At 35.8% G+C, this 26,539-nt stretch overlaps 1 protein-coding gene across 3 annotated transcripts in view; it reads left to right on the top strand.

The window, feature by feature from the left end:
* Rc3h2 (ring finger and CCCH-type domains 2) overlaps window positions 1–21,722 on the top strand; it is a 53,148-nt gene extending 31,426 nt beyond the window's left edge. For 2 of the 3 annotated variants that reach the window (XM_076845523.2, XM_076845524.2), the window contains exons 10-21: window positions 2,298–2,606; window positions 7,130–7,344; window positions 9,966–10,399; window positions 10,982–11,149; window positions 13,444–13,590; window positions 13,923–14,136; window positions 14,379–14,463; window positions 14,725–14,806; window positions 14,905–15,039; window positions 15,393–15,500; window positions 15,595–15,743; window positions 16,378–21,722. In XM_076845523.2, the coding sequence (XP_076701638.1) occupies window positions 2,298–2,606; window positions 7,130–7,344; window positions 9,966–10,399; window positions 10,982–11,149; window positions 13,444–13,590; window positions 13,923–14,136; window positions 14,379–14,463; window positions 14,725–14,806; window positions 14,905–15,039; window positions 15,393–15,500; window positions 15,595–15,743; window positions 16,378–16,573 (2,242 nt within the window). In that variant the 3' untranslated portion in view covers window positions 16,574–21,722. The remainder of the gene's footprint in view (window positions 1–2,297; window positions 2,607–7,129; window positions 7,345–9,965; window positions 10,400–10,981; window positions 11,150–13,443; window positions 13,591–13,922; window positions 14,137–14,378; window positions 14,464–14,724; window positions 14,807–14,904; window positions 15,040–15,392; window positions 15,501–15,594; window positions 15,744–16,377) is intronic. The other variant, XM_076845525.2, reaches the window with a different exon arrangement.
* The last annotated feature ends 4,817 nt before the right edge of the window (window positions 21,723–26,539 follow it).

Here is a 26,539-nt window from a genome sequence, read left to right on the forward strand (position 1 = left end):
ATTGGTTATAGTAAGATAATTCTCGATTCATCTCTTTTCTTTGTTAGGAGGGATACAATATCACATACAATATACAATATCACTCTGGAGGGTGGAATGGAAAAGGTTGTTAGATGTAGAAAAGTAGATTTACTAAAGAAATGTATTAATGAATTGCTTGGCCATTTTAAATAGTTCATAATTTTGAACTAGAATCTATAAAGCATATTGCACCTTTTTTCTCCACCAACATTTAACTGCTCTGCTTGGGAACAGGCAAGAGAGGAATTAATGGTAGATATTGGTTTCTAAGATGGGAGTATTTCTAAGTACTTGAGGGAACTTATGGATGATTTAAAAATAGGAAGCAGTTGGGTTTCTCAAGTATGAACTGCAAATTCTGTTTCACCCTTTAGCTGCCCAGATGCTAGAAGTTCATTATGAACCCTGACTCCTCATTTATTTTTTTGCTTGCTTAACCACCTTATGAATATCTGAAATTGTCATTTGAGTATGGATAGCAAGGCACAATTGAGCATTTTGTATAAGAAATTGGAAGAGAAGAATAAGCAGCCTTCAGAAAAAATGTTGGAAAGCACAAGGGTTTCTGACCTCTTCATGCCATCAAATTGCCTTTGAAATATAGGTCTGCTCATGTTCCTCCTCCTCTAAGAAGTAATCGTTGGTTCCCCCAGTGTTTACACAATGACATAAATTGGCCATCACCAGTCTTCTTATAGTACTGGGATTGAACTCATGTGCTTTTTTTTTTTTTTTTTTTTTTTTTAACATTCCCACCCTACCCCTATCCCCTTTTGTTGGGGACAGGGACTCCTTAAGTTTCTAAGGATCTCACTAAATTAATGAAGCTGGCTTTGAACCCACCTTCATTCCCAAGTTGCTGGGATTACAGGCATGCGCCACTGTACCTTGTTTTTATTGTGTTTCATCTTTTTTTTGTTTTGTTTTGTTATAAACTTCATGTGCCTATTATTCAACCTTCAGCCAGCCTGTTCTGGGAGCCCTTGTCTTTTATTAAGCTTCATCTTCCCTATCAGTGTATGTATTCGGTGAGATAGAAAGAGAAAGGATTGAATAATGAAGCTGTTGCTAGATCTTGAAGGACTAAAAGGGAAACTATTATGAAAGCATTGCTTGTCACTAAAACTATGTTTATGTATAATATTAATATCATATTTAGACATAATGATGACCCCAAATGTATGTAGACTTCTTTTCATTCATATAAAACTTAATTTCTCACCACTTAAAAATATTGGAGAGAGCTGGGCATAGTGGTGCACACCTGTAATCCCAGCGGCTCAGGAGGCTGAGGCAGGAAGATCGCAAAGCCAGCCTCAGCCAAAGTGAAGCACTAAACAACTCAGTGAGACCCTATCTGTAAATAAAATAGGGCTGGGGATGTGGCTCAGTGGTCAAATGCCCCTGAGTTCAGTCCCCCCTACAAAAAAAAAAAAAAAAAGAATGAGTTTTGGGCTAGGCACAGTAACACATGCCTGTAATCCCTGCAGCTTGATGGGAGACTGAGGCAGGAGGATCTCAAGTTCAAAGCTAGCTTCAGCAACTTAGCAAAGTCCTAAGCAACTCAGTGAGACTCTGTCTCTCTAAATAAGATAAAAAGGACTGGGGATGTAGCTTTTTTGTTAAGCACCCTGGGTTTAATCCCTGGTAACAAACCTCTCCACCCCAACCCTCGCTAAAAAATTGAGTTTTGTGGCTGCGTTTGGTGTTAGCTGCAATCCCAGTGACTTGGGAGTCTGAGGCAAGAGGATCACAAGGTTGGAACCAGACTGTACAATTTAGTGAGACTTTTGTTTTTTGAGACAGGGTCTTGCTAAATTGCCAAGGCTGGCCTCAAACTTCAGATCCTCCTGACTTAGCCTCCCAAATAACTGAAGGATGCTTTCAATTCTTGTATATCTTTCCTTTTCATTCTGTGTTTCCCAATCAAATTTGGTACTGGTTCTTGTTGGTTTTACATATTTTACTTTATATTTCAATTATATAAGATCTTCAAGCATTTTCTTTCCACTCAATAAAAATTATTCTCTGAATACATGTGTACCTTGGTTGCTATATTACTTTTGTGTCTATGTATACATGTACATTATAGACATATGTAAATAGTATCTATATTTTCATGTGTCATTTGTAACAGTACATTTGGTATAGACTATTTGATATTTAGCTAAAGAAACTTTTCAAAACTGTTTTCTTTTTTAAACATATTTCCCATTGCCTTTTTCTTCCTTAGAATAAGATTTAGAACGATATTCACCAATGTTGTTTTTAAACAGGTATCGATTAAGGAACAAAAAGATCAATGCGACTGTAAGAACGTTTCCTCTTCTAAATAAAGTTGGTGTAAACAACACTGTCACAACCACAGCCGGAAATGTCATTTCTGTCATAGGAAGTACTGAAACAACCGGGAAAATTGTTCCAAGTACAAATGGAATATCAAATGCAGAAAACAGTGTTTCCCAGCTAATCCCACGTAGTACTGACAGTACTTTAAGAGCTCTGGAGTCTGTGAAGAAAGTGGGGAAGGTTGGCACTAATGGTCAGAATGCTGCTGGGCCCTCTGCAGAGTCTGTAACTGAAAAGTAGGTATTAGGTAAAAGGCTTAATAAGACTTCTTTATCCTTTTTAGAAATGCCTGAGTACTTTTTTTTTAATCCCAAAGAACAGCAGTTAATTAGAGTTTTTATATAGAATGAAAAATTTGTGTTTTAATCATGGCTGTACAATTGAATAGCTCTGTAAACTTGGAAAGTCACTTCAACTCTGAGTTTTGTTTCCTCAACTATATACTAAAGGAGGTTGGACCAGAATTGGGTTTTTCATACCATATTTCCTTGAACTTCAGGAATGATGCCATAGAGGTGCCAGAAAGGAACTAAGTAGAAACCTAAACAGGTAAGAGGCTCAGCCTCTAGCCCTATTTAAATCAAAGCACTTCTACTTCATACTTTACAGTGATGCATAGTAATAAAGAAAGGGAAATCTTTGTAGCAAAACTCTTTGGGCTCACATTATAGTTCACTGTTTCTCAACTTTAATCTTTCTTCCTTAGTTTACCCATTCATAAAATTAGAATACCTACTTGATGGACTAGGGTGGAACATATGCCCAGCATTTACTAGGCCCTAGGCTCAATTCCCAGCTATATACATACACGCACGCACAAACACACATCACCCACAAACACACATCACCCACATACATTATAAAAGAACACCTACTTCATATATTGGTTATGAGAATTAGATGAGTTTACTGCATTGTGTACTTTAAACTGAATCTTATGGTTAGTAAGCACTCAATGAACATCTGCTTCATTATTATTATTTTTACCAGCATTGTTGTTGTTGGGTGTCAGCATGAGATTGATTTAGCAAAAGGTTTTGTTGCCTTAATAAAAATGTTTTAAGCCAGGTGCAGTGGTGCACCCCTATAATTCTAGCAACTGGGGAGGCTGAGACAGGAGGATCACAAGTTTCAGGCCACTCTCGACAATTTAATTAGACCCTTTCTCAAGGTAAAAATTAAAAGGATTGCAGATGTATCCCCTGGATTCAGTCCCACATATGTGAGAGAGAGAGAGAGAGAGAGGGAGAAAAGAAGTGTTAGGTCTGGGTGGTATGTTGCTCAGTGGTAGAGCACTTTCCTAGACCCTGGGTTCAATCCCCAGTACAACAAAGAAAAAAACTTAAAAAAAAAAAGAAAAAAACTTTTAAAACTGCAGATGATTTGAAAAGTTATTTATAATTCTAAAATCTCATACTTTGGTATTCTTTTGAGGTTTCAAATCTGAGTTAAAGTATTTTCAGATTTTTTTGCCCATAAAGTCTGTCAGCATCTATTACATGAGTATATACTGTGCTGTGCACACAGTAAACTGCTGCTCACTTCATGTAACAAAGGGTAAATAGGTAAAAAGTAATAATTCTCTACTTTTGCATATGATAGGGAAATTGTTTGTTAAAGGACCCTTATGATCTTCACTGAGATATCTTACAAAAATATGTATCAAAAATATTGTCTAGTAAATATTATCTGTATACTTATTGTACATTCCATTTCTAGCACAATTGGAAATACCTGAGACATAAGATATCTCTGCCTTTAAGGGATTTATGATGCTGTTGTTGTAGAGACAGCATTTACACAAATGAAGCACACTGGAGGGGGATTAAAGGTTAGGAAATTTTATATTGCTGGGAGAAACATGGGAGCAGATTTTAGACAAACAATAAAATGGGTTAAGTTATATGGAATACTGAGGAGACCAGCCTTTTAGAAATAAAAGTTTATATTAGGAATTGGTGTAAAATAAGATTAGATAGCTAGATTGATGTTGGATAATGAGATCCTTATGTTGCATATGTTTGGGAAATTGACTTTTAAAGGGTTTTGGCAAGGTTAAAGTAAAACATTTTATATCCATACAGTGGAATATCGTTCATCAAGAAGAAGTACTATTGTGTGTTATAGAATGGGTGAATCCACATTTTGCTAAGTGAAAGAAGTTGGATATAAAACACCACTTATAATTTCATTTATGTGAAATGTCCTAAACAGGCAGATCCATAGAAACAGAAAATAGATTAATGGTGGCTGTGGACATAGGGTGGTGTTGGAATGGGAATTGAATGTTAATGTGTCAAGTTTCTCTAGAGAATGATGAAAATATTTCAGAATTAAATAGCAGTGATAGTTGGAAAATCTTGGGAATGTTCCAAAAGCCAATGAATTGCACACCTTCGAAGGGTGAATTATAGATCAATTTTTAGTTTATTTTTCTTTGTGATACTTTTCCACTGAGCTATCTCCCTGGCCCCTATATCTCAATTTTTTTAAAAAGTACATTAACAGTGAAAAAGCTGCTGATAATAAATAAATACAAGTAAATAAATCCCTTATTTTTCCTTCAGTTATTATGGGTCACCTAATAAGTGCTAAATACCAGGCCATCTGGTGTAGCTAATGAAAATGAGCTGTGGATATACTCTTGCCTCCAGAGGTCTTCCAGTGTAGTCTGGGAGATGGACATGTAAATAGATGTCATATAATATAATCTGAAAAGTTCTGCAATGAAATTTGTATTCCAGTTGTTATTGGAACACAGGAAAAAGGATAACAATTCTTTTTTTTTTACTTGTTCTAATTAGTAAAATGCACTTTGATACATCATATATAGATGGAGTATAATTTCTCATTCTTCTGGTTGTACATGATGTAGAATCCCACTGGTCAATAGGGTAATAATGTCTGTCTGATTCATTCTACTATCTTTCCTACCCCCATACATCCTCCCCTCCCTTCACTTCCCTCCACCTAAGGATAACTAATTCTATAGGGAGATATTGTGGAAGACTTTTAGAGGTAAAGTGACAAAACCTGAACTAGTTCTAAAAGTATGCATAGCAAGGCAGGAAGATCTTTGTGGATAGAGGAAGCAGCACAAGCAAAAACATGGAGTTACAAGGGGAATTGTTTGGAAGGAAAACCTAGAATCCTGGAAATCATCTAGGATAAAACTAATTACCACTTATAATTTCATCTATGCAAAATGAAACTAATCATCTATCTCCCTGACTAGTGTGTAGCTGAAGATTAATTAGCTTTGTCCTGAAGTCTGGATTTTGGGGATAGCTTGCATGCTTTTCTGAGGTTACATTTACCTTTTCATGAATTTTTATGATAAATCTTATTTGCCATTTCAAAGTACTAATTCAGATTTTTAGTATATAACATTTTGACAAGGAACGACCAGATTATCTATGTAGAATACTTAGTATAGTGCCTAAAATGTATTCAGTGACTGTTCTGTAAATGTTATTATTATTAAAAGGAAATTCTAATCATTTTCCTATTGCTTGTGTTTAACTTAAAGAATAAACAAAACCCTAAAATATCTTTAAACTCCAAGCCAAGATATTTGTATTTACTGTTTTACCCACATTTCCTTATTTATTTTCTACCTTTAAAAAAAAAAAAAAAAATAGTTCTAGGGACTGAACCCAGGGCCTTGAGACGTAATCTTTCTGAGTTGCTTAGAACTTCGCCAAGTTGCTAAGGCTGGTTTTGAACTTGAGTCTTTCTGCCTTGACCTCCCTAGCTGCTGAGATGGCAGGCATGTGTCATCATACCCATCCTATTTTCTACACTTTAAGATATAATTATACATAGAAATAAACATCTGTTAGGCTAATTTACCATGCTAGGCTTAAAGACAGTCTATACACTTTGTTGTTTATATTCGAGCATTAAAGGGACTTTTCTAGTTTAACGGGAAATCCTCTTAAATCTGATTGGGAGCCAATATTCTGAATTCCTTCATAATAACAAGATCATTTTCTTGAGTCACCACATATTTAAAAATAGCTTTGTTGAAGTTTGACTTCTTAGAGGGTAACAAGCTATGATAAGATGGTCTCAGCTGATTACTTGGTACTCAATCAAGAAAATTCTGTTTTGTTTAAAACAAGGTAAAAGACTTGAGTATTTTGCATCAGTTTAATGAGTTATTTCATTGGCATTTCATTCATTCAGCAGATGCTTACTGAGTATCTACTGTGTGCCAGGAGTTATTTTATCTCCAACAAGTGTTTACTACCTCTTAGGAACTGTTCTAGGTGCCAGGGATATGAGGGTTAACAAAACAGACAATAATTCTCTTACATTACATTTCAGCTAATCTAATCCTTAATAGAGAACAACTCTTGCTTACTATGTCTGTCTTATTTGTCCCGAAGAATTCTACTGGTTGACTGATGTTTTTCTTGGGAACTTATTAAACAGAATTTTTTTATTTTTTTTAATTTCCTTTAGGAAAAATCTTTGTTTAAAGAGGCATAAAAGGGACTGATGAGTCACCATATTGCCTAGTATTTGTTTTCATTTCTTGTTTCCCACACCAGAATATAAGATGTTACTATAATCTTGTAAATTAACAGTATAAGGTGATAGTGAAAATCTTTGCCTTTATTTATCACTGGAAATATCTGAAGTGTTTTCTATTAATAGCTTCAATGTTTAAGTTTATGAAAAGTTTCTACAGAGGAAGACTTAATAGTCATAGATAGTGATTTACCCTCTGCCCTTTGTTATATTTTCTCTCCAGTAAAATTGGTTCTCCACCCAAGACTCCTGTAAGTAACATAACTGCTACCTCAGCTGGGCCCTCTAATGTTGGAACAGAACTGAATTCTGTGCCTCCAAAATCCAGCCCATTTCTCACTAGAGTACCAGTATACCCTCAGCATTCTGAAAACATTCAGTATTTTCAAGATCCAAGGACTCAGATACCTTTTGAAGTCCCACAGTACCCACAGACAGGTAAGTAATTTTAGATAATTCTAAGAAAAAAAAGAAACTGTCATCTAACATTTGTTATAATAAATGAGTGAATAATTTATATTTTTCTAGAATGTTTGCATTAAAAAGTTAATCTTTTTGACGTTAATATGACCTGTAAGTTTTCTCCCTGGTGTAAAAATCTTTGATTCTAGTGCCAGTATATAGATTTTCCTTAATATATGTATTGTGAATACACAGGAAGAGACTCAATGATAGGTAATTCAAAGGGGTGGTTAAAACATGAGCTTATATGTCATCTTAACAAAGAACAATAAAACTAGAAAACTTACAAGAGATAAGAAAAGGAGCCCAGTATCCAAGTGCATACCTGTAATCAGAGACTCAGGCCAGCCTCAACAACTTAGCAAGATGCTGTCTCAAAAAGGGCTTGCAGAGTGGCTCCGTGGTAGAGGTTCTATGGCTTCAGTCTCTAGTACCACCAAAATAAAAAGGAAAAGGACTTCAAATTTCTAGTGTGGCACATTGTGGGAAGCTAGATAAATGGGGGAACTACTGGAGGATAAGGACTAGTCAGTAAGTTTTTTATGGTTCCCATGGTGCCACCTTCAGGCCAATAAGAATCTAAAATTGTCTCTGGTGATTACAGTTACAAATGTTATACACTGTGTTTAGGCATATAGGAAGAAGACAGAGATCTTTTTTCTTGGTTTTGCTGCTTTTCATTTGTCTTCATCTCAAAATAATCCTTGTGCAAAAGTTATACATCATGGTATTCTGCCACCCTTTAGTCTATGCCTGTTTTGTTTCCTTTCTTTTTAGTAAGTGATACAAAAACATAAAAATTATATATATTAATGGAGTACCATGTGATATATTGATAATGTGTTTACATTGTATTAAGGTTTAAATCAGGTTAAACATACCCATCTCCTTAAATATATATCATTTCTTTATGATGAAAACATTCAAAAATTCTTTCTTCTAGCTTTTTGAAAAATATCTAGTACATAGTTAATATCTATAGTCACCCAAAATCCTTTCTTCTAGCTCTTTGAAATATGTGTAGTACATAATTGGTATCTATAGTCACCCTACTGTGCAGTAACACACCAGAACTTCTTACTCCTAACTAACTGTAATCGCATCTCTCTCTTCCCCCTACTCTCCCTAACCTCTGGAGAAAGTATGGTAACCACCATATATGAGATCAATTATTTAGATTCCATGTATGAGATCTTGCAATACTTGGTTTTCTGTGCTTAGGTTATGTGACTTAACATTATGATTTCCAGTTCCATCCATGTTGTCACACATGGCAGGATTTTATCCTTTTTATGGCTGAAAAGTATTCCACTGTGCATATTACCACATATTCTTAATCTGTTCATTGGTTGTTGGGCACTTAGGTTGTTTCCATTTCTTGGCTATTGTGAATAGTGCTGCAATAAACAGGGAGTGCAGATGTCTCTTCCACGTATTAATTTCCTTTCCTTGAATATAATACCAAGTAGTAGGATTTCTGGATCATATGATACTTCTATTTTTAATTATTTAAGTAACTATTATACTGTTTTCCATAATGACTACACTAATTTACTTTCTCACTAATGTGTACAAGGGTTCCCTGTTCTCCACTTCCTCACTAGCACTTGCTTATGGTTAGTGTTTTTGATAATAGCCATTCTGACTGGAGTGAGTTTGTGTTTTCCTGATTATTAGTGATGTTGAGCATTTCTGCATATACATGTTGTCCATTTGTGTGTCTTCTTTTGAAAAATGTTTATTTGGGTCTATTGCTTATATTTTTTGGGTAATTTGTTTTACTATTAAATATTCTGATACTTTTTATATTCTGGGTATTAACCCCCTCTCAGATATAAATTTTATAAATATTTTCTCTCATTCTATAGGTTGCCTTTGCACTCTGATGATTGTTTCCATTGATGAGGAAAAGCTTTATTGATACAATTCTGTTGTCTATTTTTGTCTTTGTTTCCTGTGTGCTTAAAATTATAAATTGTCTAAAAAATCCTTGTTCATTCCAATGTCCTAAAGCATTTCCCCTTTATTTTCTTTTGGCACTTTCATAGTTAAGTTTTTCATACATTTTGAGTTGATTTTTAGACTAGTTAGAGATAGGGATCTGGTTTCATTCTTCTGCATGTGAATATCAAGATACCAATCAAATAGAGTCCCATGAATAACTTTTCAAGGCATTCTGTAAATTCCCTGGAATGATATGCAAATTGTATTACTTATGTCTGCTTATATACAATTTTGGAAAGAAAGTGAACAATTTATATGGATTTTATAAGAGGTCTTTGACCTCTGCTCCCAAAATGGTTAATAAGATTCAATGATGTAATAATTGAAAATCTATAACAGTGGCTACCCTAAAGGAAATCTACCAGCCATCTGTTAATAGCTCTGTCAGATGTTTTTAAGGAGCAGTTTAACAAAGTGTTAACTGTTAATGATTTTCATATAATGGTATCTTGAAAATGTGTAGCTTCTTTACAGGTAAATATCAGTGCTTACTATTATATTTCCTCTGATTAAAGGCTACTTTAGTTTAAACCATTATAAAATGTTGAATTTTACTAAGATAACATTAAATATTCCTCTTTCCAATTTTCAAGGATACTACCCACCACCTCCAACGGTACCAGCTGGTGTGGCTCCCTGTGTTCCTCGCTTTGTGAGGTCCAATAATGTTCCAGAGTCCTCCCTCCCACCTGCTTCCATGCCATATGCCGATCATTACAGTACATTTTCCCCTCGAGATCGAATGAATTCTTCTCCTTACCAACCTCCTCCTCCTCAGCAGTATGGACCAGTTCCTCCAGTACCTTCTGGAATGTATGCTCCTGTGTACGACAGCAGGCGCATCTGGCGTCCACCCATGTACCAACGAGATGACATTATTAGAAGCAATTCTTTACCTCCAATGGATGTGATGCACTCATCTGTCTATCAGACATCTTTGAGGGAAAGATATAACTCGTTAGATGGATATTATTCAGTGGCTTGTCAGCCACCAAGTGAGCCTAGGACGACGGTGCCTTTACCAAGGGTAAGTGATAATGGAAATAGAAATGCTACTGTAGTGCAGAAAAAGAGCCAGTGTATGGAGTCAAACCACCCAGACTCCTGACTTCTCCTCTTACTAATTGCTTGACTTACAAAAGTTACTTGAACCCCCCTATGCTTCAGTTTTTTCTTCTGTTTGGTAGAAATAATAGTACCTACCTCATAAGGCTATTGTGAGAATTAAATTAGAAAAACAAAGCTCTTAGTACTAGGCCTGATACATATGGCACATGCTCAATAAATATGTTTCAATAGGAAACTGATAGGAAGATAAAAAGTGATCTCAAATATAAGGACAGAGCCTTTTTTTCAGTATCTATGTATATACAAATGACTTCACTACTAAAAAGTGCTCGGATTTCACTTAATATCAGTTGAATAAATATTAAACTTTCTGTTAAGTGTGGAGAATAGACTAGGAGACTTTCCTGCCTTTTTTTTTTTAACTTTATTTTTTCTTGTCCCAGCAATATCATAAACTGTTTACATTATCTTCACAGAGCATAGTTGAATTTATTCACTACTCCCTAGATGATCAAGATTGTTTCTTTTATCCCCCACTTAGGAACCTTGTGGTCATTTGAAAACCAGTTGCGAGGAGCAGATACGAAGAAAGCCAGATCAGTGGGCACAGTACCACACTCAGAAAGCACCTGTCTCTTCAACTCTTCCTGTTGCAACACAGTCACCAACACCACCTTCTCCTCTATTCAGTGTAGACTTCCGCACAGATGTAAGAAAGGTTTTAATCACTTGATTTGTGGGATCAGTCAAATAGCTGACTTCTAATCAGGGCTAGCTATTTGGGATATTTTGCAGTGGTTTGGTGTGCAGTTGAATTTAGTTCAATAAACAGTGAGTGTATAAACAGAATGAGTATCAACATATAACAAACATACAATGATTAAGTATTGTGAGACTCTGAAGACCATTGAGGCATAGTCCTTTACCAAGAATTCAGGATCTTTTCAGCAGTATAGTTTTTATTTTTATGCTGTGCTTTTTGTTTGTTTTATTTGGTGATACTGATCAAACCCAAAGCATTACATACTCCTTACCACTAAGGTGTACACCAAGACCCAATTGATGGGTGCTTAGCATGCTGGAGGTCCTGGTTTTGACCCCAGCACCTCCCAAAATTAAGATTTATAAGTGTCATTCATCGAATACTTACTCATTCCAGGCACTATACTAAGCATTTTCACAATGCTATTTTATTTAATTCTCACAAAAACCTTAAGGGACAGGTATTATCCTTATTTTATAGATTAAGATTCCTACTCAGAGAAGGATCTTTCAGCCTATAAGTAGCTAGTATTTGTATCCCAGTCTTATCTAAGGCATTTTTCTTCTGTCCTTCACAAGAGGGCCAGAATTGCTTATTATTCCTGCCATTTACATCATTGTTAATTATTGTTCTTGGCAATATAAAACAAGTTTTTTGTGCCAGGATGATTTCAGTTTAAACTGCTTTTTTTAGTACTGTTATATTTAGAGAAAGATAGTTTTTTTTTTTTAAACATTTCCTCTAGTTTACTCCCCACTCCCAGAGGTTCTGATATAAAATATTTTTTTCCAAGTCTTCTCATTTTAAATTTTAAACAAACACAAATTTAGAGAATAATGAACTCCATGTACTCCTCAATACCCATCATCCAGCTTCCACAACTGTCACCTTAGCCAAACTTGTTCCAACTGGATTTTGGGTGTAGAGGGTACCAGGGATTCAATTTAGGGGCACTCAACCACTGAGCCACATCCCCAGCCCTGTTTTGTATTTTATTTAAAGACAGGGTCTCACTAAGTTGTTTAGTGCCTCCCTTTTGCTGGGGCTGGCTTTGGAATTGTGATCTTCCTGCTTCAGCCTCCCAAGCTTCGGGGATTACAAGCTGTACTCTGTACAACTGGATTATTTTGAAGTCATCCTAGATACAGTTTTTTTTGCCCATAAATATTTCAGTAAAGCATGCAACTTTTAAACTAGATTCAAATTTATCTCTCCAAACTTACACTTCCTCAAAGCAGATAAACATCTTAGCAACAGAGCAGTAGAACTGCCACTTGCTTGATAGAAAGAATATGTTTTTGCCAGGTTTAATGGCACATGCCTATAATCTCAGTGGTTTGGGAGGCTGAGACATGTGTATCACAACTTCAGAGTCATCCTCAGCAATTTGGCAAGGCCCTACACAACTTAGTAAGACCCTATCTCAAAATTTTAAAAAAGGAATGGGGAGGCTGGGGATGTGGCTCAGTGGTCAAGTGTAACTTAACACCTGGGTTCAATCCCTGGTACCAAAATAAAAAAATATATATATATTTTCATTTTTTTATGTACTGATTTAGGAAATAAGTATTTTCCTGAGATTCAGATCTGCTATCAGCTAGCAAGATGACTTGGAACAAGTTATTTTAACCTTTTATTTTTATTTTATTTATTTTTTATTTTTTTAATGTGGTGTTGAGTATCGACATCACATCAGTACATCACAAATGCTAGGCAAGTGCTCTATTACCACTGAACCACAACCCCAGCCCCTATTTTAACGTTTTAACAGTTCTTACAAATTTAGTATTCTGGTCCCTTAATATTCTTTATAGTACCTTTAAAATTTATTCTTCTCTTTTTCTAGCTCTGGAGCCACATTTGAATTCCTTCTGTTCTTTATTTAGTACTGTGTGGTTTATCAGTTATGTTCCTTTATTTACACATGTTGTTTTCTTCTCAAGAAAATTATAAACTTTAAGACATGGACTTTGATCTCTGCTATGTATTTATTTTCTTTGCCTTTTAAATTTTTTTAGCACACTCTGTTCCATGTCTGCAACAGATTATAAATATTTATTGATTGGTTTTGATAATATTAGTCAGGAGTTTCTTCTCAGCACATAAAGGACAAAGTAAAAAGAAACTGTGCTGTTATTGAAAGTACAATTGTTAATTTAATAGTTACTTTATATTAGTTAGAAGTTTGTAAGTTTAAGTTTCATACTGTCTTCCTTTTTTCTCCTCGTCTCCCCAATCAGTTCTCTGAGACTGTCAGTGGTACAAAATTTGAAGAAGATCATCTTTCCCATTATTCTCCCTGGTCCTGTGGCACCATAGGCTCCTGCATAAATGCCATCGATTCAGAGCCAAAAGATGTAATTGCTAATTCAAATGCTGTGTTAATGGTATGATTTTTCTGGGGTGGGAAATTTGGGGGTGGGGAAGATAATGCATGTTGACTCAAGTTTTAGAATGAATGGTTTAATCTTCCTGTTGCTTTGTAGTTCTGTAAGCATCAGGGTTATATTTAGGTAAGTCTGAAATAAATTGCGTTTAATGTTTAAAGTACATGAACAGTTCTCTGGTTTAGTATAGTTGTTGGATTATTATTGAGATCTACAGCAGGTGTTAAATTTACCAAAAAGCAACTGATTACAGATCTTTTGATAACATATACTGTACCACTAATTCAAGTAATTGCCAGCAGTCTTTTATTGATATTCTTTGGTTTATGCAGGACCTGGACAGTGGAGATGTTAAGAGAAGAGTGCATTTATTTGAAACTCAGAGAAGGACAAAAGAAGAAGATCCAATAATTCCCTTTAGTGATGGACCTATCATCTCAAAATGGGGTGCAATTTCCCGATCTTCACGCACTGGTTACCATACTACGGATCCTGTCCAGGCTACTGCTTCCCAAGGAAGTGCAACTAAGCCCATCAGCGTATCGGGTAATCCATTTAATTAATATTTAGCCTGATATATTCTAATCTCTGTGCTTTTTATTCCCCAGTCAATGAGACCAATAACATTTCCTTTCATTTAATAATCATAGTAAACTTAGATTTAAATGGTTTAATCAGGATCTTGTAGCTAGTGGGATAAAATACACATCATTTTTGAAAAGTATAATTCACATCTGTACACTGATTTTTCATATTTCTAATCATTGTTTCTTTCTATCTTTCTATAGATTATGTCCCTTATGTCAATGCTGTTGATTCAAGGTGGAGTTCATATGGCAGTGAGGCCACATCATCAGCGCACTATATTGAACGGTAACATTACTCTTAATTCTTTAGGATTCTCCATTGTCAGACTTGTTTGCATCCTCAGAATATAAAACCTACCCCAAGTTGTCCATAAAATATGCTTAGCTAATTTGAGCTATGTAATAAATGTCTGAAGAAAAGTTTATATTGGGAATATTGACTGAAAGTTTGAGAGTTGGTCAGGCACATACAGCATATTATGGTCATTATTGCTTTCATTGCTGCATGTATTTCATTTTATTACAATAAACATATTTCTCTTTGAAGGGATAGATTCATTGTTACTGATTTATCTGGTCATAGAAAGCATTCCAGTACTGGAGACCTTTTGAGCATTGAACTTCAGCAGGTAAGCTCTATATAACTCAGTTTTGATTTTTAAAACCTAGGATGATGATTGAAAGCTATACTTAGCAGCTAAGTTTGTTTTCCTCTCTTCTCATGTAGGCCAAGAGTAACTCATTACTTCTTCAGAGGGAGGCTAATGCTCTTGCCATGCAACAGAAGTGGAATTCCCTGGATGAAGGCCGTCACCTTACCTTAAATCTTCTAAGCAAGGAGATTGAACTGAGAAATGGAGAGGTAAAGAAACTGAACCTCTGGGCTGGGGGTGTAGCTCAGTTGGTAGAGCTTGTCTTGCAAGCACAAGGCCCTGGGTTTAATCCCCATTACCAAAAAAAAAAAAAAACAGAAACTGAACCTCTCAGCTTCATGCTATTTGCTCTCTGCTGCAGCCCATTGGTTTATACTATTATTTTAGTGCATTTTAGTGTTCCTTTTTCTGGTGGACTATTGATTACACTTAAAATTTATAGTAAAAATGAGATTGTAGTCTTAGATTTCCTAACTCATTCTTTAGTTAAATTATTGGGATTCCCACTTTAAATTAAAGGGACACCCTACGGATATAAAATTAGTATTTTTCTTATTTATAGAGTGATTATACCGAAGATGCAGCAGATACTAAGCCTGATAGAGATATTGAGTTAGAGCTTTCAGCACTTGATACTGATGAACCTGATGGACAAAGTGAACAAATTGAAGTAAGTGCCACAGTTACCTAGAAGGCTTTGTTCATTGGAAATTAGAAAGTATAAGTTACTTTGATTCCAAAGGATTAACACTTTGTTTCCCTAGGAAATCCTGGACATGCAACTTGGAATCAGTTCTCAAAATGATCAGTTGCTGAATGGAACTGCAGTTGAAAATGGGCATCCAGTCCAGCAGCACCAGAAGGAGCCACTAAAGCAGAAGAGACAGAGTTTAGGTGAAGATCATGTGATTCTGTGAGTGTTAGACAGAAAATTCATAACCAGTGGGCACAGGGCATGAATACATAGAGAAGTAGCTACTGTATTAGTTTTATTTTTGCTTCATGTTATGAGAAAAGAACTTTATATAATAGGGTAGTGATTTTTGATCAGTCTGGATTTTTAGGGGAAAAGGTGAATTTGAACTAACAGAGTAGTCCATTGTAGTAACATGAAACTTGCTTTTTTTATTGGGATAAAAGTTAGTTTGTGCTCCAACATTAGGTTAGTCTTCAGTTTGGCCATACTTCTAGGCTACAGAATGGAGAATTAGAACCTAAATGAAGTGTTTCTTGTTTTTAAAATCATTTTAAGATTTTCTTGGATACCATATTGCCATTTTGTATAATTTCTGCCCAAAATATGAGTTTAATCTTGAACCTGACAGTTTGTATGGCCTTAAACTAATCAGTATTTTAATTTTTTATTGTATTTTTTGGAAAATGGGACTTTTTTAATGATTTCTGATACTTTTATTGAGAAGGAAGACTTGCTTTTTGCTGGGGAATCTTGAAAGTTTGATATAAATTTCATTAAGCCTATATGGTTATTCTTTAAAAGTTTTCACTTAAAGCTAATTTTGTTTTCATTGTCGTTTATTTTCTCTCAGGGAGGAGCAAAAAACAATTCTGCCGGTAACTTCTTGCTTTAACCAGCCACTTCCAGTGTCTATTAGCAATGCAAATTGCCTCCCCATCACCACATCGGTCAGTGTTGGCAGCCTCATTCTGAAAACTCATGTTATGTCTGAAGATAAAAACGACTTTTTAAAACCTGTTGCAAATGGGAAGATGGTTAACAGCTGAAAGGAGGTTCATCTTTCAAATTTGTGACCACACCATGGAAGCATTTACACTAGCTTTTTATATATATAATATATATTATATAATGTATATTTTTTTTAAAAAAAAGATATTACTGGGGGCATCCATTTCCTGTGGACTCTTTGATACTTCAAGCCCTCTTGCATTATTAGCATTATGAAAAAAAAAAAAAAGAAAATTACTTTACTAGGGTAATACGTTCACTTTCCAGAAGTGATTGGAATTTGGACAACATTTAACTTAAGCTTCAAGCAGCTTTTTATGAGTTTGTAGCAATCCGGTGCAGTAACTGAGCCATTTCCTACTTAAATGGCTTCTATAGAAAATTAACAACTCAGTTATTAAACTAGCAGGATCCTACAATGATACATCTAGTGAAAGTAGACTTAATTAACTTATTTATTTCTATTTTATGTTTCACTGAGAGAAGTTTCCATCTCATTCCAGCTGCTTTATTTATCTTTTTCATGGGACTTTGCATGAATTTTTTTTCTTTTCTTTCTTTTTTTTTTTTTTTTTTTAATTTTGAAGAGTGGAGTTAGACGTTCTTACCATAGAATTTTACAGGGTTATATACTAGCTTTCTTTACTGCATTATATGTAGGAGTGTGGTGCAGTGCTTTTATCTGTAGCATTTAATTTTTTTGATTTTCCATTTTTCAAAAATAGTTTCTGCTTTATTAATATTTACACACAGGCTACTTGTTGAAGTAATTAATTAAAAATATAACCAAGTGCCTAAGTCTTTCAGCTGATGTACTAGATATTAAATTCTCCTAAGTTATGCAGAATCGTTTTTACAATTTTGATAAATTATGCACTAATGTAATGGCAGTTTTTTAAAATGCAGATTTAAGCCTGTACATTATTGAATCTGATGACTTGGCAAAAGAATCAGGTGCTTTCAGCTTTCTTGAGAAAACCCTGTATGTAGCGTTTGCACTGACTAACAAGATGGTATTGCTGGGTTTTTAATTTAAAATAATTAATTTGGATGTTCATTGCATTATCTTGGTTAAATATTGTTTATTGTTACTTCATGTTGGGGTTTTAATTTTCCTTGTTTTCTGACTGTTAGGTTGATAAGACTATGAACCATGTATAGTAGAACATTGGCTAACATTTACTCATACTTAAAAACATGAATAATATCTGCCCTGCCATAATGTGACTGAAATTGTTTTGACTTGGCATCTGAAAGTATGCAGTATGTTCAACCAGCCATGCCTCAGATTTGTAGGAGGTATTTTATTGAAACATAAATTTCAGTCAACATTTGAAAACAAAAGCTGGGCATTCCTTCCTGGTGATCTTGCCTATAGTTTGTCTTTTTGTTTTTCCTTCATTTCTTTAAGATTAGTTTGACTTTTATTATTATTTTTTTAATTAACTTCTGTGAAGTTGTTTACTCTGAAAATTGTACTGGAATATTTTAAGCCAAGCTGATCTTTCACCAGGTGTACTGTATGTAAGGGCTTTTCCTGCTAGCAAGATGCTTAAACAGGATCATGTTATTGGTCGTCTGAGCTATTTAGTTATTTTACAAAACCACAGCATTGTATCAGATAAGATTTTGATAAAAGTTTTGTGCACATTTCCAGGGGTGGGAGGGTTGACATTTCCCTGAAATTTCTTGATCAGAATGAGTAAATACTGGTGTTTGATACCTGTCTTAATGAACATGCTCATAAGGTGACTGATAAGTTGTAAATATACCTGAGAAACAAAGGGGTAGTTTTGATATTCTGGTGTCAGTATGGAAGATCTTACACATTTATTTAATACTCAAATGTATGAAGATGTTTGTTTGTAGCATAACAGCACAGTAGCCTTGACTTAATTTCCTTTGGTTAGTATTATACCTTTTTGCCATGGCCAGTGCTCCCCATCCCTACAAAGACATTTTATTTATTTCACTCTGTAATCTGAAATGAATAGGAACAAGAGTTTTAAACCATGTTATTACATTAACTTATTTCTCACATTATAAATTAGCCTAGGATATTACAGGAACATGATTGTTATATAATTTATATCAGAACCTTTCTATAAATATTACATTTTAAATGCTTCCAATGTACTTTATTTGCTGTTTGTAATTCTAAAAAGGATATGCAAACCAGTCTGTCTATTTCATGGATATTTAATAGTGAGATCTTCCATGTTGAAGGTAATGTATTTTTTTTTAAGATTTTAAAATTGCTATTTTGTTACAAAATAGAGACCTATTAACAGTTCGAGAGCTCCTTATGTGCCCTCAGGGAAAGAACCCTCTGTGCAACAGAACTACACAAAACATCTTCAGCACGTTCTGAGGGTGAATATATACTACATAAATTGATCTTGTGTATTTAACCTTATCTTTTTAATTTTAAAATTGAGATTTTGAAACTTGGTTGTGCTCTGCTGGAGGGGGTTGGGATAAACTGCTTAGGTGTTTGCCTACTTGTCCAGTAAATTACATTTGCATCACTGTATGTATATACCTGCCACCTTATTGGTATGTCACAGAACATTTATATTAAAATAATGCTTGTCTTGCAGCAGGTGATCCCATAAAACATAACTCCCTATTCTTAATATGTTGCTCTTTTTCTCATTAACAACATAGGAATTGTTTCTGTGTTGAGATTATTCTGCTTTGCATCTTTCTGTATGTGGTGGCCACCTTCTGCCTGTCATGGTGGATTTTAATGTGAAGTAAAGCCATTGGTTTCCTACCACTTTAGAAGAAAACAGCTCATCTAATCTTTCTTCAAAATGGTACCTACTGATGTCATAAAGGAAAATTGTACAGTCAGACCTAGAGTGTGACTTAACATTGAGGACCAGGGTCATTTGTCCCTTCTACCAACATGTTGTGATGTACACATATTTGGAATCAAAGACTACAAAGCAACAGGAGAGAAAATTTTATAATGTTGGTAACTAAACTCTGTTGCCAATCAGGAAAAAGCAATATGAGGTCTGGAAATCAGGAAAGTGGTGGTTTCTTTCTTTTTTGTGTTTTTCTTTTTTGAATTTCTAAGTCTCATTCCAAAGTCCATTTGCTTCATTTAGATGCTATGGATGTAGTATCAGTAGTTCTTTTTTTTTTGTGTGTGTGTGTGTGTGTGTGTGTGTGTGGTATGTGTGGTCTCATTTCATTTTATGAATTCTGAGAAAGTTATATATGTATTTCTTCCTAGTTGGTACCCAAACAAATCAGATTCCCTTGCCTTTGCTGCAGTGACTTACTTTCAATGCCATATGATGAACCGGTGTCATACATGAAAAGTTGTGCATTGTAATTTTCAAGAAAAGGTAGTTCATTAGGCCAGTGACACTGATTTTCCTCCTCTGTTAGGTCTTTAGTAAGAGAATAGTAATTGAAACCTCACATACTAAAACTGAAATTGTCACTCAGATTTCAAAGTGATGTTAAGTATATAAGAAACATTCCAGTCTTACCTATTGGCTTGAGAAAATTCAAAATGCACAGCAATTCATAGGAATTTTAAATTGAATCATTTAAACATTTAAAAATATATATTCTAAAAACCATCTGCCTTGCTTTTGCATTTTGAATGTTAAAACCCATGTTGTCTCCTTAACAGGGGTGGAATTTGTAACAGTCAGATTCTGTGAGTGATTTCAATTTTGAATCTGAGTATTTCTTCCCTAGCTTCTTTAAGTCATTTTCTGAGCAGGCTGTCACCAGTATTGGTAACTGATCATTAAAGGGAAAAGTTGAATTGCAACTATGTATTAGTTTCCTGGAAGAACTTTCCTGTGTTTTAGTGAATGAAGAATGTTGATGGGATCACTTACTGTATGTAACTCCTACATAAGGACCCCTTCTGCAAGCAGAACACAAATGAGCGTGCTCATGGAGTCATCCCATTTTCTGGATAAATAAGTTTGCTAGTAACTTCTTTATACTAGCAGTTTCTTTGTATCCCTTTGCTGGCAAGGGAATATAAGGAGTCAAGACCACAGATTAAAACACCCCACATTTGAGTGGAGATGTGTGTTTACTCCAAGAGCAGTTATTCCCCCCAAGTCCGAAACTAGCAGTTTGTGTGTGCGCGCACGCGTGTGTGTGTGTGTGTGTGTGTGTGTGTGTGTGTGTGTGTTTGGGGTTTTGTTTTGTTTTTTGTTTTTAACATAAAATTTAAAAAATATCCCCAAACCAGTGGAAAACAGACACTGGCTGCACTTAGTACTGCCAAAAGCCAAGGTCATTTGCACATATTCCATCAACCTGTCAAGAATTAGGCCTCACTTTATAACCCAAGGCATGGAAGTGCATGCATTCTCTTAGCTGGGCAAACAATTATACTGTAGTTGTGATACAACACATGTGGCTTTTATTTGTACTGCACATATCCACTGTACAGCCACTTGGGAGTATCGTGGTTAGCTTGCAGCAACTGCTGTCTGCATTTATACTGTTTATTGCATATTCTTTTCCCTGGAAGTGAAAGAGAAATGTTTTTCTTGTTGCATTGATTACACTTTATAAATTTGCTTAGCTGGAAAGTTTGGGAAAAGAGGCCTGTTTGTCAATTGTACAACCGATTGTGAAGCTCTAGTGTGAATATTTTTACGTCTGTATTAGACATTTTCTTTGCAAATCTATTGTTCGATTGAAATGTAAATGAAATTAAAGATGGTGTACACCCATCATGTAAAAAGCAGGCACCATCTCTAAGATGGATTTAATGCTCATTTTTAAGGCATATACTCAGCTTCTATTTAAAACTATAATTTAAAATAATTCTGTACAATGAAATGGGGAATATATATGGGAATAAATTCTATTCCATTTATTTCAATTTGAATTTCCAAATTGTAATGTTTCCCTTTGTGCTATAGGAATAGGATTAAATGGGGGAAGGCTAGGATTTATAAGGCCTGTATATGGGGGGAGGGCAGAGATGGAACAATGAGGGTTGTGATGATAGTGAATAGCAAAGAGTGAATTCTGTGTGTTTTTGCTGTAGCACTGAAGTGAAGAGATAATTAGCTTTGGCTGTTCACAAAATAGAGCATCATGATTTTCAGTGTTTGAGAGAAATTTGATGGAAAAGTTTGCAGTACTTGACATGTATTTGCATGCACAAAATAAAATTATTTGTCCACCTTAAAAGTTGTTTAGTGTCAATGTTAAGTTTGTGATATATTTGTCTCAATTTTCTTGTTTTTTTGGCTTAACAAAGCTACCAGAACACTCCTTAAGTGGGGATTTAAATGGTCACCTGCAGGACTGGGGTTGTGGTTCAGTACTAGAGTACTTTCCTAGTATACATGAGGCCCTTGTTTTGATCCCCAGCATCATATATACACACATATATACACATATATACACACATATACACATACATATAAAAATACACATCCATATGTCATTGGGAAGGATCTGAAATGAATGAGTACACCCAAGGAGGCAAGGAGGTTGAAATATTCAATTCTATTTGTCACTTCATTTAAAATAGAGCACTTTTAGCCAGGTATAGTGCACATGCCTGTAATCCCAGTGGTTTAGGAATCTGAGGCAGGAGGATCACGAATTCAAAGCCAGCTTCAGCATGAGGTGCTAAGCAACTCAGTGAGACCTTGTCTCTACGTAAAATACAAAATAGGACTGGGGATATGGCTCAGTGGTTGAGCTTCCCTGAGTTCAATCCCCAGTAACCCCCCGCCCCACACCAAGAAACAGCGCTTTTTAAGTGGAAGACAAGGATGTAGATAATAACTGAGTTTGCAGTCAAGATAACTAATAACTAATGCCCACAAAATGTGTCAGAAGTATGAAGACAATTCTGTGGATCTCAGAATATGAATAGAGAATAGCCTGAATGAATCTAGACAGCATTTCTACTGGGCCCTGTGTAATTTTATTCATATGCTCATCTGATATATTTTAAGCCCCTGTCTGTGCTGATCATATAGGTTATTTAGGTGAATGAAACATGAGCCCTTTCTAAAATGAAGTTTTTAAAAATGGAAGCATGAGGTTTTTTCTCAGAAGCTCATAGAAAGACACATTTCCCAAGCTTACAGAGATTTTTCACTATGAGATGACTTCTGAAGATTTTGAAAACTGAGTAACATTTCACTGAACAGATGAGAGAAGAAAGCCTTGCTTGTATGGCAACCCATGTGATTTTAATAATAATCCTTCTCTATCAATATTATAATACCTGTTTTATACTTGTTAATAGATGTTACGTAAATTGCCAAGATTCTATGACTAGAAGGTAGTGGAGAGTCAGATTTCTGATTCAGGTCTGTCCTTTTTCTACCTCCAAAAGAAGTCGTGATTGTGGTTGGATTCTATTTTTGCCTAAGTGTTTACAGTGAAAGGGGTTTAAGGAATGTTGATTTACTGAGTAATGATATAGCTAACCCTTAGAGCACTTAATTTGTTCCAGACAGTTCTAAGTGCTGTAGTATATTATCACTTAGGACCATTATTGGTGCCATTTGCAGACAAGAAAACTGAGGCAGAGACCTTGGAGAATTTGCCTACAGTCACATAAACAGAAGATGGATGGGGAGTTCTTTGAAGGCCATTGACTACCATACTAAAAAGAGACTCTGAGGAAGTTTTAGAAGTTGAAGAGTTTTCAGTAATAAAAAGATCACTTGGGCAGTAATGTGAAAGGTGAAGTTGGAGATAGAATAGCAGGGAGGCCAGGTCAACAATATATAAGCAAGAAGTGTTGATAGCATAAGCAGGGATGGAGGAAAAGAAATGGAATTGGAAGTAGGACAGAGCATTATCTTTGGGTTTGGTAATGTAATTCCATATACAAAATTCCCTTTGTATATGGAATTACCTCTTGATGTTCATGTTTATGTTTTCCTCCCTTTCAATTCTCATCTCTAAACACTAGAACCACTCTACAATTCTGACATTTTGAAAGGTGCTCAATAAATGAAATGCTGTCTATGGGCTTTTGAGATTGGCTTTTCCCCCAACTCGGTATCATCCTTTGATATCCATCCACATTTTTGCAGTGTTTGTTCCTTACACTGCTTAGTATTCCCTGGTATGGATATACCATGTTTTTTTTTTAAACATTGACACATTAAAGGGTCAGGTTTCAGGGGGTTGAGTCTAGCTTCATGATGTCTGCTGTAGTAGATTGACTATAATCTAGGAATGCCATACTCAAAGGCAGAGCAAGAGAAGGGGACACACAAAGGACGTTTCCGTGGAACATTCTATCCCAAACGGCAAAAGGGTAGTATTACCAAGGAATAGGTGAGTGTAGCTCAACTCCCTGGGTGACACACCTACATCTGAAGACACGCCCTCAACTTCCTGGACCAGGACAATGTCCAGGTCACTACAAAACTTAATGATGGGTCAATGCCTCTTGCTTCAGGGTCAAAGCCTCTTGCTTCAGGATGCAAGGCGTGAATCATTCAGAGTGGCTCCCCACTTAGGGCCTTGTTAAATTGCTGAGGTTGGTCTTGAACTTGTAATCCTCTTGCCTCAGCCTCCTAAGTCACTGGGACTGTAGGCTTGTGCTGCCTCATCCAGCTCACAGGTGAATTCTATTAAACATTTAAGGAGAAATAATGCCAATTTTGCCAAAACTATTTCAGAAAGTGGAAGAGGATGGAACTTCCAAATAGTTTTATTAGGCCAACATGAGAGCAGAACCAGACAATATTCAAGGAAAATTTCAGATTAATATTCCTAATGAATAAAGATGTAAAAATCCTTAAGATGTTATATGATAAGCATTTTAATATACAACACATACATATACATGATATATATGTATTATACACGCATGCAAATAAACATGAAGTATAATGCAAGTTCAAATAGAGTTTATTTCAGAATACAAATTTGGTTTAGAATTTGAAAATCTATGAGAACTTGTCTCAAAAAGGACTAAGGATATAGTTCAGAGGTAAAACGTTCCTAGGTTCAATCACTGGTACCTGCCACACCTCCCCCCGCTCTCCCCGAAAAAAACATTAGAAATTTAGAGCTGCGTGCAGTTGTGCACGCCTGTAATCCCAATGGTTTCAGGAGGCTGAGACGGAAGGATCATAAGTTCAAAACCAGCCTCAGCAATTTAGCAAGGCCCTGAGCAACTTAGTGAGGCCCTAAGCAACTTAGTGAGACCGTGTCTCTAAATAAAATGTATTAAAAAGAAATGGGATGTGGCTCAATGGTTAAGCTACCCTGAGTTCAATCCTTGGTATCAAAAAAAAAAAAAAAAAAAAAAAAGAAAGAAAGAAAAAGAAGAAGAAAGGAAATGAAAAGAGGGAGGGGGAGAAGAGAGAAGAGAGGAAGCGACAAGCCATCTGGACAGAGGATATCAAACAGTCCTCATATTACTTGATGTCATTCAGAACCACCTCTCCTTTAAAAAAAAAAAAAAATCTCTAGACCCTTTATACAGTCATATACCACTTAGGAACCTGGGATATGTTCTGGGAAATGCATTGTTAGGGGATTTCATCATGCAAACATCATAGAATACACTAAGAAACTAAGAAGGCTGTGATGTCACTAGGTGACAAAATCTTACGGGACCAGTTATATATATGCAGCCCATCACTGACAAAGATGTCATTATTTGGAGCATGCTTGTACTTATATATAACAATAATGATCCAGAGAAAAGGACAAATTTGTTCTAAATTCACAAAAATATTAATGGAAAAAAATGTTACACAAGAAAGTTGATGGAAAACTAAATCTTGTTTTCTCATATCATGTATGATATGAGCTCCCAGATAACATAGATGAGAGGACCAGGTACACACAGTCAAGCAGTCTTGATCAAACTGAGGACTGGCTGATCATTACCTCAGGATTGGTTGGCTGGAACTTGTGGGTGGAGTTAAGAAAGTTGAGGTAGCCTGGGGGATATTTTCATCATTTTACAAGATGTTTATCAGTCAGGCCTATTCCTGGAATCCCAGGTGACTGACTCAGAGCAAAAAAGACAAATGCAAAATGGAGGTAGAGTTGCCATGTTTTTCATGTTTGCAGGCCCAAATGAAGAGTGAGTGTTTTAGCAAAAGCTGCCCTTAGGTTCTTGTTATTATTAGGTCGGTGGTGGCGACTTGGTGGCGACTGAGAACAAAGCAGCCCGCACTGGAAAACATCAATCAGATGCCGGCGGAAATGCCTGTCAATCAGCCAGATCTCCTGACTAACGCCTGTCAATCAGCAGGACCCCCTGGCCAATCCTGGAGTTCAGACAACTCCCCTGACCAAGACTCCAAGGGGGCAAGGGACCCTACAAACACCTTTTCCTGTCCCAAGCCCTTCCCTTCCTGCTGTAAGCCCCATAAAAGTCCAGTCCGGTCGAGCTTCCTCATGGTTTCTCCTCAGACCCTTCCCCTGTCCCCTCTGTGGGTCTGATATCTCAATAAAGCCTGTTCAGTGGCCCTTTTAAATCTGCCTCCTTTGGTCGCTGCCTCCCCCGCCTGATCTGACAGTTACGATATTCCTGACAGATGCAAGAGAATTTCCCAACAAAGCCACCACTGGTTATGTTTCTGTATAACATACAATCAGAAGCCTAAATATATTAGAAGCAACACCAATGAAGGTGTTGGGAATAGCAGGTATTATTAACTACAAAAAAATCATTCCTAAACTTTAATACATATAAGCATTTAATATCTACCTCCCAGTATAAATATGCTTGAGATCATACAGTCTTGGGGCTGGTTGAAAGAGGGTTCAACTTGAATGCACAAGGCCCTGGGTTTAATCCCCAGCACCACAAAAAAAAAAAAAAAAAAAAAAAAAGTCGTATAGTCTTGATATCCAGTTTTATTGACTAACCCTGAGTTTTGATAAATCTTATTGGGTTCAAGTAATATCTGAAAGTAAATCACTTGAACCCAGGTGTTTGAGCCCGAGGAATACAGTGAGACTGGGAGGGAGGGAAGAAGGAAGGAAAGCAGGCTCTCAAAAGTCTC

Source organism: Callospermophilus lateralis, chromosome 2 (genome assembly GCF_048772815.1).
Source record: "Callospermophilus lateralis isolate mCalLat2 chromosome 2, mCalLat2.hap1, whole genome shotgun sequence".
Taxonomy (NCBI): Eukaryota; Metazoa; Chordata; class Mammalia; order Rodentia; family Sciuridae; genus Callospermophilus; species Callospermophilus lateralis.